At 56.3% G+C, this 15331-nt stretch overlaps 1 protein-coding gene across 1 annotated transcript; it reads left to right on the top strand.

The window, feature by feature from the left end:
• The first annotated feature begins 1357 nt into the window (after nucleotides 1-1357).
• MS4A10 (membrane spanning 4-domains A10) lies at nucleotides 1358-14874 on the top strand. Its single transcript, XM_032360263.1, has 8 exons — nucleotides 1358-1457; nucleotides 6002-6205; nucleotides 6698-6817; nucleotides 7872-7928; nucleotides 8958-9089; nucleotides 10137-10247; nucleotides 11894-11991; nucleotides 12619-14874. The coding sequence occupies exons 1-8, from the start codon at nucleotides 1422-1424 to the stop codon at nucleotides 12668-12670; spliced, it is 810 nt and encodes a 269-aa protein (XP_032216154.1). The 5' UTR covers nucleotides 1358-1421; the 3' UTR covers nucleotides 12671-14874.
• The last annotated feature ends 457 nt before the right edge of the window (nucleotides 14875-15331 follow it).

Below are 15331 nucleotides of genomic sequence, written 5' to 3' on the forward strand. Positions count from 1 at the left end.
CAGGGACCCCTCGTGAGGGCACGGTGACGAGCACACTTACACACGGCACCAGACGTAGGCCAGGCACCGCTGTAAGCAATTTAACTAACTCATGGAACCCTCTGGCAACTCCCCCCAAGAGGTAAAGTTACCCCCACTTTGTGGAAGGGAAAACTGAGGCCGAGAGGTCAAATAATGCACCATAGGTCTCACAGCTACAAAGTGGGGATATCAAGGTTGGAACTCGGGCCCCCTGGGCCCGCTGTCAGCCCCGAAGCACTCGGCTGTGCTCACCAAGGGGATGTTGGCAGGCGGCCATCGGGAGCGGCCGCTGGACTCTGCCTCCCAGCCCTGCCCCGGCATGGCGCCATGGGAGGAGAAGCCAGATGGGTTAGGACCCTGGGCGGGAGACCCCAGAGCTGCGTCCTCGGGGTCTGTGCGCCCTGAGAGTGCATACTCGGGGGCAGAGCGGGGACGGGTGTCCGGGCCCCACCCAATTGGCTGACAGAGTTGGTGGGCCTGGATCCCAAGTCACACAGAACAGCCGTAACCAGAGGCTCCTGAGACCATCAGAGACGCTTGGACACTGACCCGATATTTGAAGCCTGGGAGGTAGCAGAAGCTGGGCGGAAGTTTCTGGGCCACACAGGGGTAGTTATGCAGAAACACAGTGCACCCTCCTGAGCATCAGGGCACCTCCGGGCGGGGCGGGGGGGCACCAAAACTCCTTGCGCTTTGTTTAGTTGTGACAGATGATCATAGTCTTTTCTTTTTTTCTTAAGATTTTATTTATTTGACAGAAAGAGAAAGCACAAGCAGAGGGAGAGGGAGAAGCAGGTCCCCTGCTGAGCAGGGAGCCCAACTCCAGGCTCCAGCCCAGGACCTTGGGAGCCGATGGCAGCAACTTAACCGACTGAGCCACCCAGGCATCCCTGATCATAGTCTTTTTTTTAAAGGGTCCTTATCTTTTAGAAATAAATACGAGGATGTTTACAAACCGTGGGATGCTGGGGTATGGCTCCCCGATGTGGGGGGGTGGGAGCTGACCCGCAAGGTCCCCTGCACGCCCTTGACCCCTGCAGCCGGGGATGTACATGGCTGTTCACTGGGCCATTCTACTTTTGGAAATGTCTGAAAGGGTCCAAAGTTAGAAAGATATTTTAAAAGGCGCAACCCAGGACTCTGTGAAGGATCTGCAGTCATCTTCACACCCTCCGTCCCGCACTGGAAACAGACGCAGTTGTCAACAGATATGGTTTGTGGAAGGAAATTTCTAGCTGTAAAGAGAGTGCAGAGTTCCACCTGCCTGGGCTTGGGGGGTGGGGAAGATGCCGGCTGCTGGGTGGGGCCAGGAGGGAAAAGATCCAAAGTCTAACGTTAAAGGATGTTCTGATCCTCTGGTGCCCTGTCCGTGGGGCTGAGGTTGATCGGGGGAGCAGAACATGGCTGGAAGCCCCGAGGGGAAGTCCCAGGGCCCGGTGAGTGGTTCCCCCACACCAGGAACAAGGAGGGGAATGTCTTTGGTCAGATTCGGTCATAGCGGAGCCCGAGATGAGGATCTTGGGCAACTGGTTTATGAGGGGGTGCTCCGGAAAGAAGAGTGAAAAGCAGGACAGGGCAGGTGAAGCAAGCCGAGGACGGAGGTGGTTTCCGCCAACTGCTAGCTTCAGCCTGATCCCACTGTCCGTCGGTGCTCAGGAGCACATGCTTAGTCCCTCTTGAAGCCAGGGGGCTGCCCTTTCAGACCCCATGCCAGTTGGTCATTGACTGCAGGCTGGAGGGGAGGGGCTGTAACTAAGCCTCCCCCACCAGGAGGGAGCAATCCTTAGCACCAAGGATTGCAGTGGCCGGCAACGGGCGCCCCCCACCCCCAGGGAATGGGAAGTGGGGGCACCAAGAGCATCTACCCCAGCAAGGAAGTCCCCACCTAGAGGCCTCCTGCTGCCAGCTGGGAGGGGTCACAGCGATGTCCGTCCCAATCCCAGAATCTCACATGCACACGCTTAGGAGGAAGCAGAGTCCCAAAGAGGGGAAAGGAATTGCCCAGGACCACTCAGAGCCGGTACTAGAGTCCAACCCTCCTGACTCCACCCTAGAGCAAGGGCTCTGTTTCCTGCTGGCCCCGGGGAGTGGGGGGAGGACCTTCCCCTGTTTTCTAACTGGCAGCCACTAAAACCCACTCCTCTAGGGATGGCCCCCCCCTCCCACTGGCCCCTTGTCACATGGTGTGACTCAGTAGCTCTCAATTCTGGCCTGTCTCTGCTTGATACACATGCACACACACACAGGCATGCACACACATACACACATGTATACACACATGCACACTGGTGTGTGCACGAATACATGCATACACACAGACGTGCACGCATATACACACAGGTACACACATACACATACTCACATACACACACACACACACACCCTGAGAAGCTGCCCTGTCCTCTAGGCCTCTCCAGCACAGACAGATCAGGGCCTCAGGTTTTCTGTCTGCTCGACCACAACCTCCCATTGCCAGATCTCACTCGCTGCTGCTTGGGTCCCTGGAGTGTTCAGCTCAGATTCCAGGGATGAATCTCAGACCACCCAGTACACTTGGTACACTCAGTCCTCTCCCACCGTTGCCACACCTTTCCCCCTTCCCCAGGAGCCCTCAGCTGTCGAACCCCATCCCCCATGACCACACTTGAGGGCGATGAGGATAGGATGGGTCAGGTCTTTTTTTTTTTTTTTTTTATTAGAGAGAGAGAGAGAGAGAGAGCATGAGCCAGGGGAGGGACAGAGAAGCAGACTCCCCGCTGAGCAGGGAGGGACCCCAATGTGGGGCTTGATCCCAAGACTCCAGGATCATGACCTGAGCTGAAGGCAGATGCTTAACCAACTGAGCCACCCAGGTGCCCAGGACGGGTCAAGTCTTAAAAGAGAAATGGATGAGGACCAAAGGGAGCCTGGGTGGCGGGATCCCAGGCATGGGGCTCACTGATGTTCGCTGAGCATTTGCTGCCCGCCAGGCCCTGCACTCTGCGGACATTATTCCATTTGATCCTTGTAACACTCACCCTCTCGCCTGCGCCCAGGAGAGGCACAGGCTCCCCACCCCCCAGGGGACAAGGAGAGAGTGAGATGTCATTAACCTGCCCAAGGTCCAGGCTCCTGGGAACACAGCCAGAATCTGAGCCAGCCTTGCCCATAACCCGAGCTCACAATGTGATCCCCTCTGCGGGGAGCCAGAGGGGGCTCCCCAGCTCCGTCCCTGCTGGCCCTGCCTTCCGGGAGCTGAAGGACCAAAGGGAAGCTGAGCCCTGGCTGTGTCCCCTGGGGATGTCAGGGCGGCTAGGCCTGCGGGTCCTGAGCTGGCTGAGGGGCGGGGGAGAGGCTAAGACTGGAGGGTCCGCTGACCTCCGCCCCACACAGCCCTGCATGGGGGTTGAGGAGGAACAGAGGGCGGTCGGGGGCAACAGGGCGTAAGTCTTCTAAGGCCTTGGAGTTCATGCTTCCCTCCGGAGGTGGGAAGCTCAGGGCAGACCGGCTGCCCCTCTGGTTCTCTGAGTCCCTCCCTTCACACTCCTCCTTTCTGGTGGCCTGCCCAGGACACAGTTGCTTAACGTTGGACATGGCCCCTGAGACCACAGTCTAATCCTTAGCCCCACTGTGATCTGCACAGGAGAAAACCAGTGTGAGGTCAAAACACCCCCAGAACCAGAAGTTTGTTAGTTGAAGGCCACTTTGCCCCAAAGTGTTCCCCACAGAACAACTGTAGAATCAACGGCCTTTGAGAAAAAAGCTTCCACGGCCAGTTAAGTTTGGGAGATGCCCTTAAGATTAAAATAAAGTACTCCAGGGGCACCTGGGTGGCTCAGTGGGTTAAGCCTCTGTCTTCGGCTCAGGTCATGATCTCAGGGTCCTGGGATCGAGCCCTGCATCAGGCTCTCTGCTCAGCAGCAAACCTGCTTCCCCCCTCTCTTTCTGCCTGCCTCTCTGCCTACTTGTGATCTCTCTCTCTCTTTCTCTCTCTCTCTCTCTGTCAAATAAATAAATAAAATCTTTAAAAATAAAAAATAAAATAAAATAAAATAGAGTACCCTCTGCAGGAATTCTCAGGAACCTGACCATGCTAAAGAAGGGGGAAGCCAGAATGCAGGGTTTCCCAAACTTACTTGACCAAAGAACCCTTCTGCTGCAGATCTGCTGGGGCCAGTGTTCCATGAAACACACTTTGAGAAAGCTTACTCCGCATTCTTGAATATGGCTCTCGAGCAGATATTTGAACCCTTTCCCTGTCCCATTCTGGAAAGTGAAATCCCCGGTGCAAGGCACACCTCCCGTCGCCGAGTGCTCACTACCTCCCTGGACAACTTATTCCATCCAAGACCCCTCTGCTAACAAGTCTTTCTTCTTTTGTGCTTCCCAGGGGCCAGGGGGTGGGGGGGTGCGTGGTCCAGGCTCAGGTCCATGCTCTGTCCTCCCAGGGGTACCAGAGAAGTCTATTTGTGGCCGGTGACTACTTGGCCAGGCTCTGCCTCCAGCTGCATCCGTCAGTCCAGCCGGCTATGTCAGAGGGGCCCTGAAGTGGTGGGAATTAAGAGGACAGACTTCCAAGCGCAGCCAAGTCAGGTCACAGAAGAGAGAGTCATGCATCCATGTGCGTCTGCGCTCAGCTGCTGGAGTCCCCTCCCTCCCCACCAAGTCGGGACTGTCACTACAGACCAGTGGAGACGCTTATCAGAGGGCCCAGCAGCCTGGCTGACCACACACAATCCCAAATCCCAGCCCCTTTCTGGCTGTGTGACTTCGGTCAAGGCCCTGGACCTCCCTGAGCCTCTATTTCCTCTTCCATAGAATGGAGCCAATTCCCAGGGATTGAGGGAGGCCAGCCTAGCACAGAGCCAGTGCTCTCCAGCTATGAGGCCCTATCGGGCCCTTTGGCCCTTGGACTCTGCCCCTTCCTTTCCTCCGTGTCTGGGATTTAACTGTCCAGGCTGTCTGTCCCTCCCAAGCTTCCAAAGCTCTTTCCCACGCTACCGTCCCCACCTCCATGCAGAAAAACTGCAAAATGGGGGTATTCAAATGGGACCCCCTGAATTCATACAGTTGGAATTAGAAGTGAGGGGAATGTACCCCCTTTTTTACCAGAAAGAGTAAGAACCCCATCCCCATGGAGAACTGTCTCCTACCTCGATTTGCATGAACCGGCTCCTCCCAAGCCCATCCCACCTCGGTTCTCCTAGGAAAAGTCCGCTTTTCTCGCTAGGTCCCCGGGCAGTCCCCAGGCCCTCTGTGCCTCAGCTCAGTGTAAGAAATAGTGGCCAGGCCCCTCTGCAAGTGGGACTTTCAGTCCCCAGCGAAGTTTTCCCGCAAGCTCTTTCTCACGCCTGTTAAAACTCCCAGAACATTTCCTTTCACTCACGGAGGCAGCAGTGCCTGGAGGGCGGAAGCCCACACTCTGAAGCAGGTCTGCCAGGTTTGAGTCCCAGCCCAGACATTTCCTGGCTGGGTGACCTTGGGCAAGTAGCTTAACCTCTCTGGGCCTCATTTTTGCAAAATGGAAGCAAGCACAGTATTTACCTCAGACGTTTGGGAGGAGGATAACATGAGATAATGCAAGTAAAATGCTGGTCCCACTGCCAAGAACAGAGAGAGAATGTCTATAAACGTTGACTCATTGGTAAATATGGACTTCCTGAATCAATGCCGGCTCGTAGTAGGTCCTCCACAGAAGTTGCCCAAACCTGGGAGGCACCATCATCGCCAGTTAGGGGGTGTTCTGTCTTGCAATGGCTGGGAAGTTTGACCCTTTTTTCTATGCCAGATGGAACAAGGTCCCCCCAGTACCACAGAGGCCTCGAGGGGCCCAGAAGCCAGGTTATTTTAGGTCAAATCCAGTTCAGGGGTTACTGGACAAGGCAGCCTGTTCTGGGAGGCCCTGGCTCAGAGAGCAGAGGTGACGGTCACTGAGTCTCACCCAGGCTTGAGCCCCAGGAACGGGATGGGTTCTGACCCAGCCTCTCTCCTTCGCCTGCAGCCAATGTCCTCGGTCCCGGCACTGACAGCAGAAGAAGCCTCTGGAGCCCCTGAAGTGATTCCCAGGCCAGAAGTGGGGGAGCTCCCGCCATGGCAGGCCCAGGGTCCCACCCAGCCTGGCCAGATGAGCCCGCCCGGCTTCCCGCTGCCCGCCTGGTACCAGCAGCAGACCAGGAAGAGAAATAGCCTTCTCAAGCTGCTGGGCGTGAGTGCCCACTTCCTGGGACCCCCGTGGGGGTAGTGAGTGCCTATTTCCTGGCACCCTGGTGAGGGTAGGCAGGGAGAGAGGGAAGGGGAGCCCTGAGGGGAGAGAGAGGCCTCCAGGTGCCCTACTTAACACTCCAGCTAGAACTGAAAAAGCCCTGAGGGCTCGCAGGGGCTGTCTACACCCGCACCAGCACTGGCACGGTGTGGCTCAGAGGAAGGCCTCAACAGAAGCCCCTCCCCTTCTCACCTCTTCCCTCCCCCAAACTGTCCCCACCTGCCCGAGGGCCCCCCTCCCCTGCGGACCACAGGGGTGGAGGGTACAATTACTCCATTCCCATGATTCCTATCGCCTTTCCAAGGAGTCAGCCCTTCCCTGCAGACCCACCAGGGTCCCTCGGAAGGGGCGAAGCGGCCCCGGCCCGGCCAGCTGGCATCGGGCACTGGGGCCCAGTCCCCCGACCGTGGCGTCCCGGCCCCTTCTCGCCCCCAGGCCTTCCACATTGTCCTTGCTCTGCTGCACTTGCTCTTCGGGAGCTGCCTGGTCTCCACAGTCAAGGGTCTTCACCTGGTGGTGCTGAAGTCGTGGTATCCATTCTGGGGGGCTGCCTCTGTGAGTCGGTGCCCAAACGTGGGCGGGATGTGGGGGTCAGCAGGCAGGCCCAGGGGACCCTGGCGTTTGCGGCCAGCTGCTGGTGGGTCAGAAGGAGCGACTAGGAGGGAAGCCCCTTTCTCCAGTCCCCTGCCTCTGCTTCTGTGTCCTCAGTGCTGCCCAGGAGACCCCTTCAGACTTGCATCCCAGGGGAGCATTCCTGGGCTCTCTGCCCAGCCCCCAATCCAGCAGGTGCCTCCAGCAGATGGAGGGCGAGCAGGGTGGTGGAGGGGGGCAGCCAGGCTGCCTGCAGATCCAGCAACCTGTCCCTGGTGCCTGAGGCTCTGTCAGGCTGAGTCTGCGGGAACATAAGCCTGTGACGGGTGCCTCCTGTCCTCCCAAAGCCATCGTCCAGGAGGGGAGATGAGGGGAGACCAGAGCACACACTGTTTCCCGAGGGCACCCAAGGCATCCTCCCCAACCCTGGGTCCCCCCCGGAATCCTGCATACACACGGAGTCCCAGCTCCCACGCAGCCCTCTTGGGCAGGTGTCCTGATTCCCCCCCACCTCCCCCAACTGGCCCCAGCACCGGGTTTTCAGTGCTCAGTCATAGGACTGTCCCCACGTGCAGCATCTGTTCATCCTGTGGTCCCCAGGACTGGCACAGAGCAGCCACTCAGCTCATGGTTGAAGGATCATTGCAGAAATACACCAGGGACCTCAGAATGAAGAGATGATACGCTCCAGACTGCAGGAATCGGGGAATGAACAAAGGGTCAGAGTGGAGGAGATAGTTGGCTGATCCAGAGGGATCAGGGGGACAATGGGGGATGAGGGCGGGGCCAGGAGGGCCAGCGTGGGGCTTTGTGCACCCAGGGAAGACCAGAGGAGCCAGAGCAGACCTGGGAGGGGCCGTGTGCTGGGCAGGGGATCTCCCTTGTCAGAGGAGTGGTTCTCCACTACCGGCCAGCCGCTGAGCATCTGGTCTTCTTGGAGAGTAGCCAGAAGAAAGCAAATGTGTGGGTTTCAAGGAACCCCGACCTCTCTTATGACTGTTGCAAATCTGGCCGGCAGTTCCACATTTCAGGGATCTTGGTGATCATGGCGGAGCTGTTTCGGAAGACTTACCTGGTAAGCTGGAACACTCCCTCCTGTCCCAAGGCGCGGTCAGGTTTGGAAAATTCCTCTGTGTGTGCGTGCTGGAGATTCGGCCTGTGATCTCCAGCGGCTGCTAAGCCGTGTGGGCAGCAGGTGTCCGAGCGTCTCTCTAGCTCAGGTGGGCTGGAGTGGCCCGGAGTAGACAACACCACCAGACTGGCCAGACAGACGTTGGCAATGGAAGGACCATCCCTACTTCATGGTCTCGGACCACCCTTTGCCCCAGAAGGCCTGGTCTGGTCCAGGTTTGGGCCCCTCAGACTGGGCTGGGCAGTGGCTGTCCCTGGCCTTCTCAGGAGGCCTGGACCACAGGCTGGCATTGTGCCATCCACCCAGCAGAGGCACGAGACACATGGGAAAGATCTGCCCGTCTCTCCCCGGCTGAGCCCCTTTCTGAACCAGAAGCTCCCCCTTCCTCTGCCTGATTGTAGGGAGACCCTACTGCAGAGAGGTCTGCTCTGCTAAAATAAGCTGGAGGTGCCAGGCTCTTGCAGGCTCTTGCAATAATGCTTAACCCAAGATGGTGATGAATGGAGCCGTTTCAGGGAGGGCGTGGCCGGTGGGGGAGGAGGCAGGGTGTGCGAGGCCGGCGCCCCTTCGGTGCTCCTCCTGCTCTTTCCTGTCGGGAAGGGGATGGCTGAGGGGCCATTTGGGGGTCTGGTCACTGAGCAGGCGACATATTTGATGCCAGGATGATTAAGACTGGCTCTGAGAAGGAGACGGTGGCGGGAACATCCTTCTTTAGTACCAAGTCTGTGGGTTGGGAGGCAGCCCTTGGGTTCCCCCAGTCCTGTCCCAGAGAAGGTGGAAGCCGCTTGGGCCCCCACAGCCCGGGTGGTCAGCTAGCTCAGAAAGTCATGTTCGCATGACGACCCTCAGGCCCAGGGACAGGCGGAGTCTTTCTGCGATCACAGAGCAAGCACCTGGCAGGCCTAGACACAGGACCCAGGTCTGGGTCCCTAACTTTTGGACAACGGTCGTGACTGTTACTTTTGCCTGTAGAGGAGGCTTTGCCTGATAGCACATGCCGTCAGCTGCTTCTGCGTGCTAGCTGGCCTCTTTGTCATCGCCAAAGATCTCTTCCTGGAGGGTCCCTTTGACTTCCCGATCTGGACACCGTACCCCAGCAGCACAGTGAGTATCCGGCACCAAGGGTCCTCTCCCTCCTGGGAAGGCGCTGCCTTGACTTGGCCTAGCAGAGATTTCTGGCTCTCAGGAAACCTCCAGAGCCCAGGCACAGGTGCTAGGGCCCACAGGCAATCTGTTCCCAACCCCTCCCTCCTGAGGCACAGGACAAAAAAAGGATGCTGTCTTCTCCTGGTCAGTGTTAGGGAGCTGAGCGAGGCTGTGAGTCACTGGGTCCAGTCCCACTTTGATGGGTAGGGAAACTGAGGACCAGAGAGGAAGAAGGGCCTGCTTGAGATTGAGTCGTAGCAGCCTTGCAGACCGGGCCAAGTCTACTTTGTTACCCCCATTTTAGGAGAGTGAACACTGACGTCCAGAGAGAGACTGCATTAGCAGACCAGGGCCACACAGGAAGGGTGCAGGGAAGACTCAAAGCCGGGCCTATGACTCTGAGCCTGGTGCCTTCTCAGCACAACCCGGCACCCCTAAAGCAGAAGGCAGGCTGGACACTCTGCGTGGCGGCTGCGGGTCAGGTTTCTGACCGTGGTGCTGGGCTCCTCCATCATGTGCACACAGGTGTGGGCACACAAGCAGGCCTACTCACACACACACACACACACACACACACACACACACATACACACTCACACACACACGCACACGCTCCCCCACAAACGCTCATGCCGTGTGAGATGTGCCCACTGCATGGTCCCTAAGCCCAGCTCCTCCCCAGCTATAAACAATGCCCCTTCTCTCTGACCCTCAGTGTCCCCCATCTAAGTGGGGCTGGCTGAGATGCCCCCTAAGGCTACTTACAGTTCCACCAGAGCTGCTTGGAGATCCTCCAGCCCTCCAACAGTAGGCAAATAGTCACTGTGGAACCAGGGGTGCCAAACAGTGGAGTATAGGGCAGCGGCCCCCCCCACCATGGGCACACCTGCAGCTGAGACCCCCACTGCCCCCTGCTGGCTGGGTCTGACCCCTGCTGAGCCCACCTAAGGGGTACAGATACCCAGTGAGGCCCTGCCCTGACTCCCTCTCCCCCTCCCCCTCCAGCTCCACATCCAGAGGCTGGCGCTGGCCCTGCTCTGCTTCACGGTCCTGGAGTTCTTCCTGCTGGGCTCCACGGCTGTCTTCGTGTGCCGCCTTAACTGCCGGCCCGCAGAGGTGAGGCCTTCCTGGGGCCACCAGCCGCAGAGAGACGGGTGGGGTACGGGGGAAGGGGAGGCGGCAGGCAGGGGCACAGGAGGAGCGAGTTTGAGTCCCCCCTCCTTTGTCGGGTGGGTGAGCATTTACTGTGGGGCCCCGGACAGAGGCGGTTCTGCAGGGGAGGCAAGGCCCAAGGGCAGGAAGGGCGATTCAAGGTGGTAATGGCAGGCTACCCAGGAGAGAAGGCCCCAGGCGCTCAGAACAGCAGCCCCTGCTCTCCAGCCAGAGGCCCCGGGAGCTCTCTCAGGAGCCCGGGAAGGATGCCCGCCTCAGTCAGAATGGGAAAAGGGATTCCAGCAGAGGCAAGGTCATGGGCAATGGCTCGGGGACCAGACAGGGAAAGTCAAGAGAGCTGTGGCGTGTTGGGGGGGGGGGGGTTGGCTGTGGAGGGAGCAAGCGAGGTGTGTCATAAGGGACCTCGTATTCCAGGGTTACGGGGCACACCTGCTACTGAGCACTTCAGAAAAATAGAACTTAAAACAACCACCACCACCTCCCCCACCCCATAACTTGATTTAGCTTCATTTTCTCAACAGCCTTTCTACATGGGTACTTACTTCCCCATCCTACAGATAAGTAAAATGAGGCGTAGACATGTCCCAGCCATTCCCAAGGCTAGTCAGCCCATAAGGAAATCCAGGACTCAGTCCGAGGTGTGCCTAACCCATTGCTAGGCCTGACCGCCCGTGGGGCGGGCAGAATGCCAGGCTGGGCTCAGGTGCGTTTTGGAGCAGACTGGCCTCTCCCCACGCCAGTGACCCTGACCAGACGTGATTTTCTAGGCTCACTTCTATAAATGAGGAAAGTTCCTATTAGAACCTGAACTTGAGAGCACTGTGAAAACACAGGCTCCAAATGCCCCGTGATCCTGTGAGCTTGAATCTCCTATTGGTTTCCATGGGTGCCGTCTGTCCACGGAGATTCCACGGCTCCTATGGGAGCTGTGGGCCTGAGCTGGTTGTCCCAGTCAGGGCCCTGCTGTCTGGTAGGAAATCTCGTTAAGAGGTCGGAGAGCTGGGAGAGGTCTTGAGTCCCTGAGGCCAAGCCCTCAGGATGGCTCGGGATGGGGAGACCGAGGCCCCCTCTCTGTTGCAGGAATTAACAAGGACCGTTCCCACTGACTGGCATCTGCCGTGGGCCGGGCACCCCTGGGAGCTGCTGTCGTGGCTTCCCATTGCCGTGGCAACAAATTATCACCAATTTGGCAGCTTAAAAAGACACAGCTGTGAGGTCTTATGGTTCTGGACGTCAGCAGTTTGAATGGGTCTTGCTGGATCCTGGCCAAGGCCCCAGCCCAGCCCCATTGGGAAGCCGATGGGGGACTTGGGGGGGCAGTGCGCCCAAGGTCTTCCGTACACACTGGTAGCAGGCCCGGAACAAGGGTCGGTCCACTGGCTCCCAGTGGGGCTCTCCCTGCTCCCTCCTCAGGGACAAGCAGATGGAGAGAGGCCCACAGGGTCCTTCTGAGAGCGCCTCCATGAGCTCCCGGCTCCCCATCTCCATGGGAACCTTGAGACGGCAAGGGAGCCGGTGGGTCAGTGCTTTGTAAATGGCCACTCGCTGTGCGACTGTGAGCAGCTGGGACGGTGGCTCCTTTTTTGCAGGAAGACGACTTGATCCTTGTTCAGGACACACCAGTGAGAATCAGGAAGTATTCCATGGGTCCTCCGCCATCCTATGAGGATGCGACTCTAGGTGGCATGTAAGATGGGCAAACTCAGAGGGATGGACACCCGGGGGTCCCCCCAACTCTCAGAGTTCACCCCCTGGCCCCTTCTTCCTGCTCAGACATGGACCAGTTCCTAGGGGGCAGTTGCCCAAAAGGGGCAAATGGTGCCATTGCTAGAATGGCCTGCCCTGTGCTGGTGGCCGAGGTGAGGACAGTCCCCATCCACTCAGGCACAGGAGGGACCCCCCACCCCAGGCCCCGAGCCCCCCGTAACACTTCAGCACCTGACTGACTGGCCCAGAGCACAACAAGGTCCTGCCCACCCAGGAACAGACCCCGGGCACCTGTCCACACCCTCTCCCCTCTCGGTCTGCTTTCTCCAGTCACTGGCAGGACACACACAGGAAGCATGTCCCTGTGGGACTGTGGGGCAAGTCTGGGGGGCATCTGTGTCCGAATCCCTGGATTCTGGATTGAGTCAAAGGGAAACTGTGACCAATTCTTCCAGCAAACTGTAAATGCATCTCCCTGCCTCCCTGGGCCTCAGTATCTCCATCTGTACCACAAAGAGGGTGGGTGGCTGAAGCCATCGGGCCCCATCCCCCGCTGGAAAGCTCTGAGATAGAAGTCAAGTTCAGGATTCCCATTGTGAACCTGCAGGATCGGTGTCCAAACCAGCGTCCACACCAGCTCCCTCGAGGAAGTCAAGTGACAGAGAGCCGCCTTTCCCTCTTCCAGAATGTAGTGGTCCCAGGACAGTCTGCGGTTTCTGTTATTTGTGGACTGTGCTCCATTCCTCTTGTGTTTCCATAAATGGATTCTTTTTCACAATGTATCATTTTGGAGGGGTATGTTGTATCTGTAATAAACAGGAAGCCAGTAAGTTTCCATAAAAAGAAGCTAAGCACAAAAAAATACTGTAAACACAGTAGAAACAAGAATAACTTGCCACCTGCTCCTGTGATGTCAGCTGCTGGCTCTTCACCTCTCTCTCAGCCGCTGCAGATGCCCTGGCAACCTTGAGGTTCCACCGATGCGGCAAGCACAGCCCTGCTGCTGAGCCACCCTGTGCCCTTCTACTGCCTGGACTCTCTTCCCCGGGGCTATGGCAGCGCTCGCTCTGTGACTCTTTGTTGGGCTACTGACTCTGGGCTGAGGCTGGTCCCATCCATCTGTGATGTAGTTCTGCTACTATCTCCATTTCACACAGTCTCAGACAAGTCAAGCAACCTGCCCCAAGGCACCCAGCTGGTGAGTGGCAGAGCCAGGATTTGGACCTGAGCACTCTGGCTCCAAACGGAAGTGCTGGCCTCCCGACAGCACTGATATGTTTATAGGAGGTTCCCTGCTCTGTGCTGTCCCGGGTCAGATGAGACTTGCCCATCTGAGAGCTAGCACACGGTGTACATGGCAGAATCAGCCCTCAAAGCTCATGGGTTCTCCATCCTCCCAGACAGACTGTTTACTGTGTGGTAGCCCAGGTTCAAGGCTGTATAGGCTAGCCGTCCTCAACAACCCTATGTGTAGAGATCCCTCCCAATCAAGGGCACTCCGGGTTCATTCCAGGGTTCATTCCCAGGGTTCAACATTGTCTGAATTCTATCGTTACCTCCCCTGTTGTATTTCTGGCTGTCCCCTCTGGTTTCCGTCACTGGCTTGTCCATCTCTTTTCTCCGTGTTCTGGTCGGCCGGTTTTGCAGGCTGTGGCCAGCTGGCTTTGGAGAAGAATGCAAGGTAGAAGCCGCTGGGCTCAGAGGGAGCCTCAGAGAACTGAGAGCCATGCACATGTTTAAGACAAGGCACATGAAGGAAAGAACTTCAGCTTGGCTGTCAGGAGACCCAGATGCAAATTCCAGCTTGGATGTCACTTACTCGGTGACCTTGACTCAGCCCCATGCCTCACTGGGTCTCAGCGTTCTCATTTGTAACATAGGACGTTATACTAGGATGGTGGTCTGCTTGAATAATCAACCAATGAAAGGGATAGAACAGTGATTAAACAAGCATCAAGTTTGCACACTTGTTTCCTCTTTCTCCATCCAAACCCCTCATGTGCACACCCATACGTACATGTACATCCGTATAGACGCTTTTTTGTTGAACCATCTGAAAGGAAGTTGCAGGTGGCTGGGGGCTGGACATCGGGGAGGGTATGTGCTATGGTGAGTGCTCTGAATTGTGTAACCCTTATGATTCACAGACTGTACCTCTGGGGCAAATAATACATTATCTGTTAATAATAATAACAACAAGAAGGAGAAGAAAGTTCGTTGCAGATACCATGACCCTTCATCCTCATAGTCTTCCACCTGCATTTTTCCCCCAAGAATATTGGGCATTCTACATACGCACAAAGGTATCATTGCATGAAGAAAATTAAAAATAATTCCATAATACCAATAGCTGTCCATGTTCAGATTTCCACCATGGGACCAAAAATGCCCTTTACTGTGCTTTAGGTTTAACCTGGATCCAATCAAGTTTCATGCATTATATCTGATGTCGCGTCACTTCGTTTTCTTTTCATCTAGAACAGTCCTCCCAACTTTCTCTCATGAAAAGAACAGTTGTCTGGGAATGTTTGCTTGTTTCGGTGCCTTTCACTCGTCCCCCGTCCCCCTCTTGCTTGTCACCTGGCTGTGACCCTGAGGCTTGGTTTGATGCAGGGTGAACGCTGGGGAGAACTTCCCAGTGGTGGTGCTGGGACCTTCTCACTGTGTCCCATCTCGGATTCTGGGGCCCACCTGTCCCTCAGGTAGTGATCCCAGGCATGGTGGTCACTGTCACAGACTGCCACTGCTTCATCAGTCTTTATACCTGCCTTTTCCTACAGTTGGTTTGTTTTTTGTTGTTTTTTTTTTTTTTTTTAAGGAGACAAAACAGGGGCGCTTGGGTGGCTCAGTCAAGTGTCCAACTCCTGATTTGGGGTCAGTTCATGATCTCGGGGTTGTGGGATCGAGCCCTGCGTCAGGTCCCACGCTCAACATGGGTTCCGCTTGTCCCTCTGCTCGCTCTGTCATTCTCTCTGTCAAATAAATAAATAAAATCTTTTTTAAAAAGAAAAGAAAACAGTTCACATTACTTATTAAACAGGGAAATGTCAAAATGTTTCTGTAACAGAAAACAGGTGTAACAGCTGAATTTATAGTGTATAAATCTTCAATATAGTAAACACGAACTTGATACACTATATACTGAAGACAATGATGTAAGCTCAATTTTTATTTATTTTTTTAAACTTAATGTTTCTTCGTTGTGGTATGCCATGCACAAATGAAGAGTAACAGGACTCATTGCCCGGGTTCATGCAGTTACCAAGCCCGTAAAGGGACTTAGGAGCTTAGGGGCTGCGGGTAGCTGCCTCGATGCCCCT

The sequence above is a fragment of the Mustela erminea genome, chromosome 9 (genome assembly GCF_009829155.1).
Source record: "Mustela erminea isolate mMusErm1 chromosome 9, mMusErm1.Pri, whole genome shotgun sequence".
NCBI lineage: Eukaryota > Metazoa > Chordata > Mammalia > Carnivora > Mustelidae > Mustela > Mustela erminea.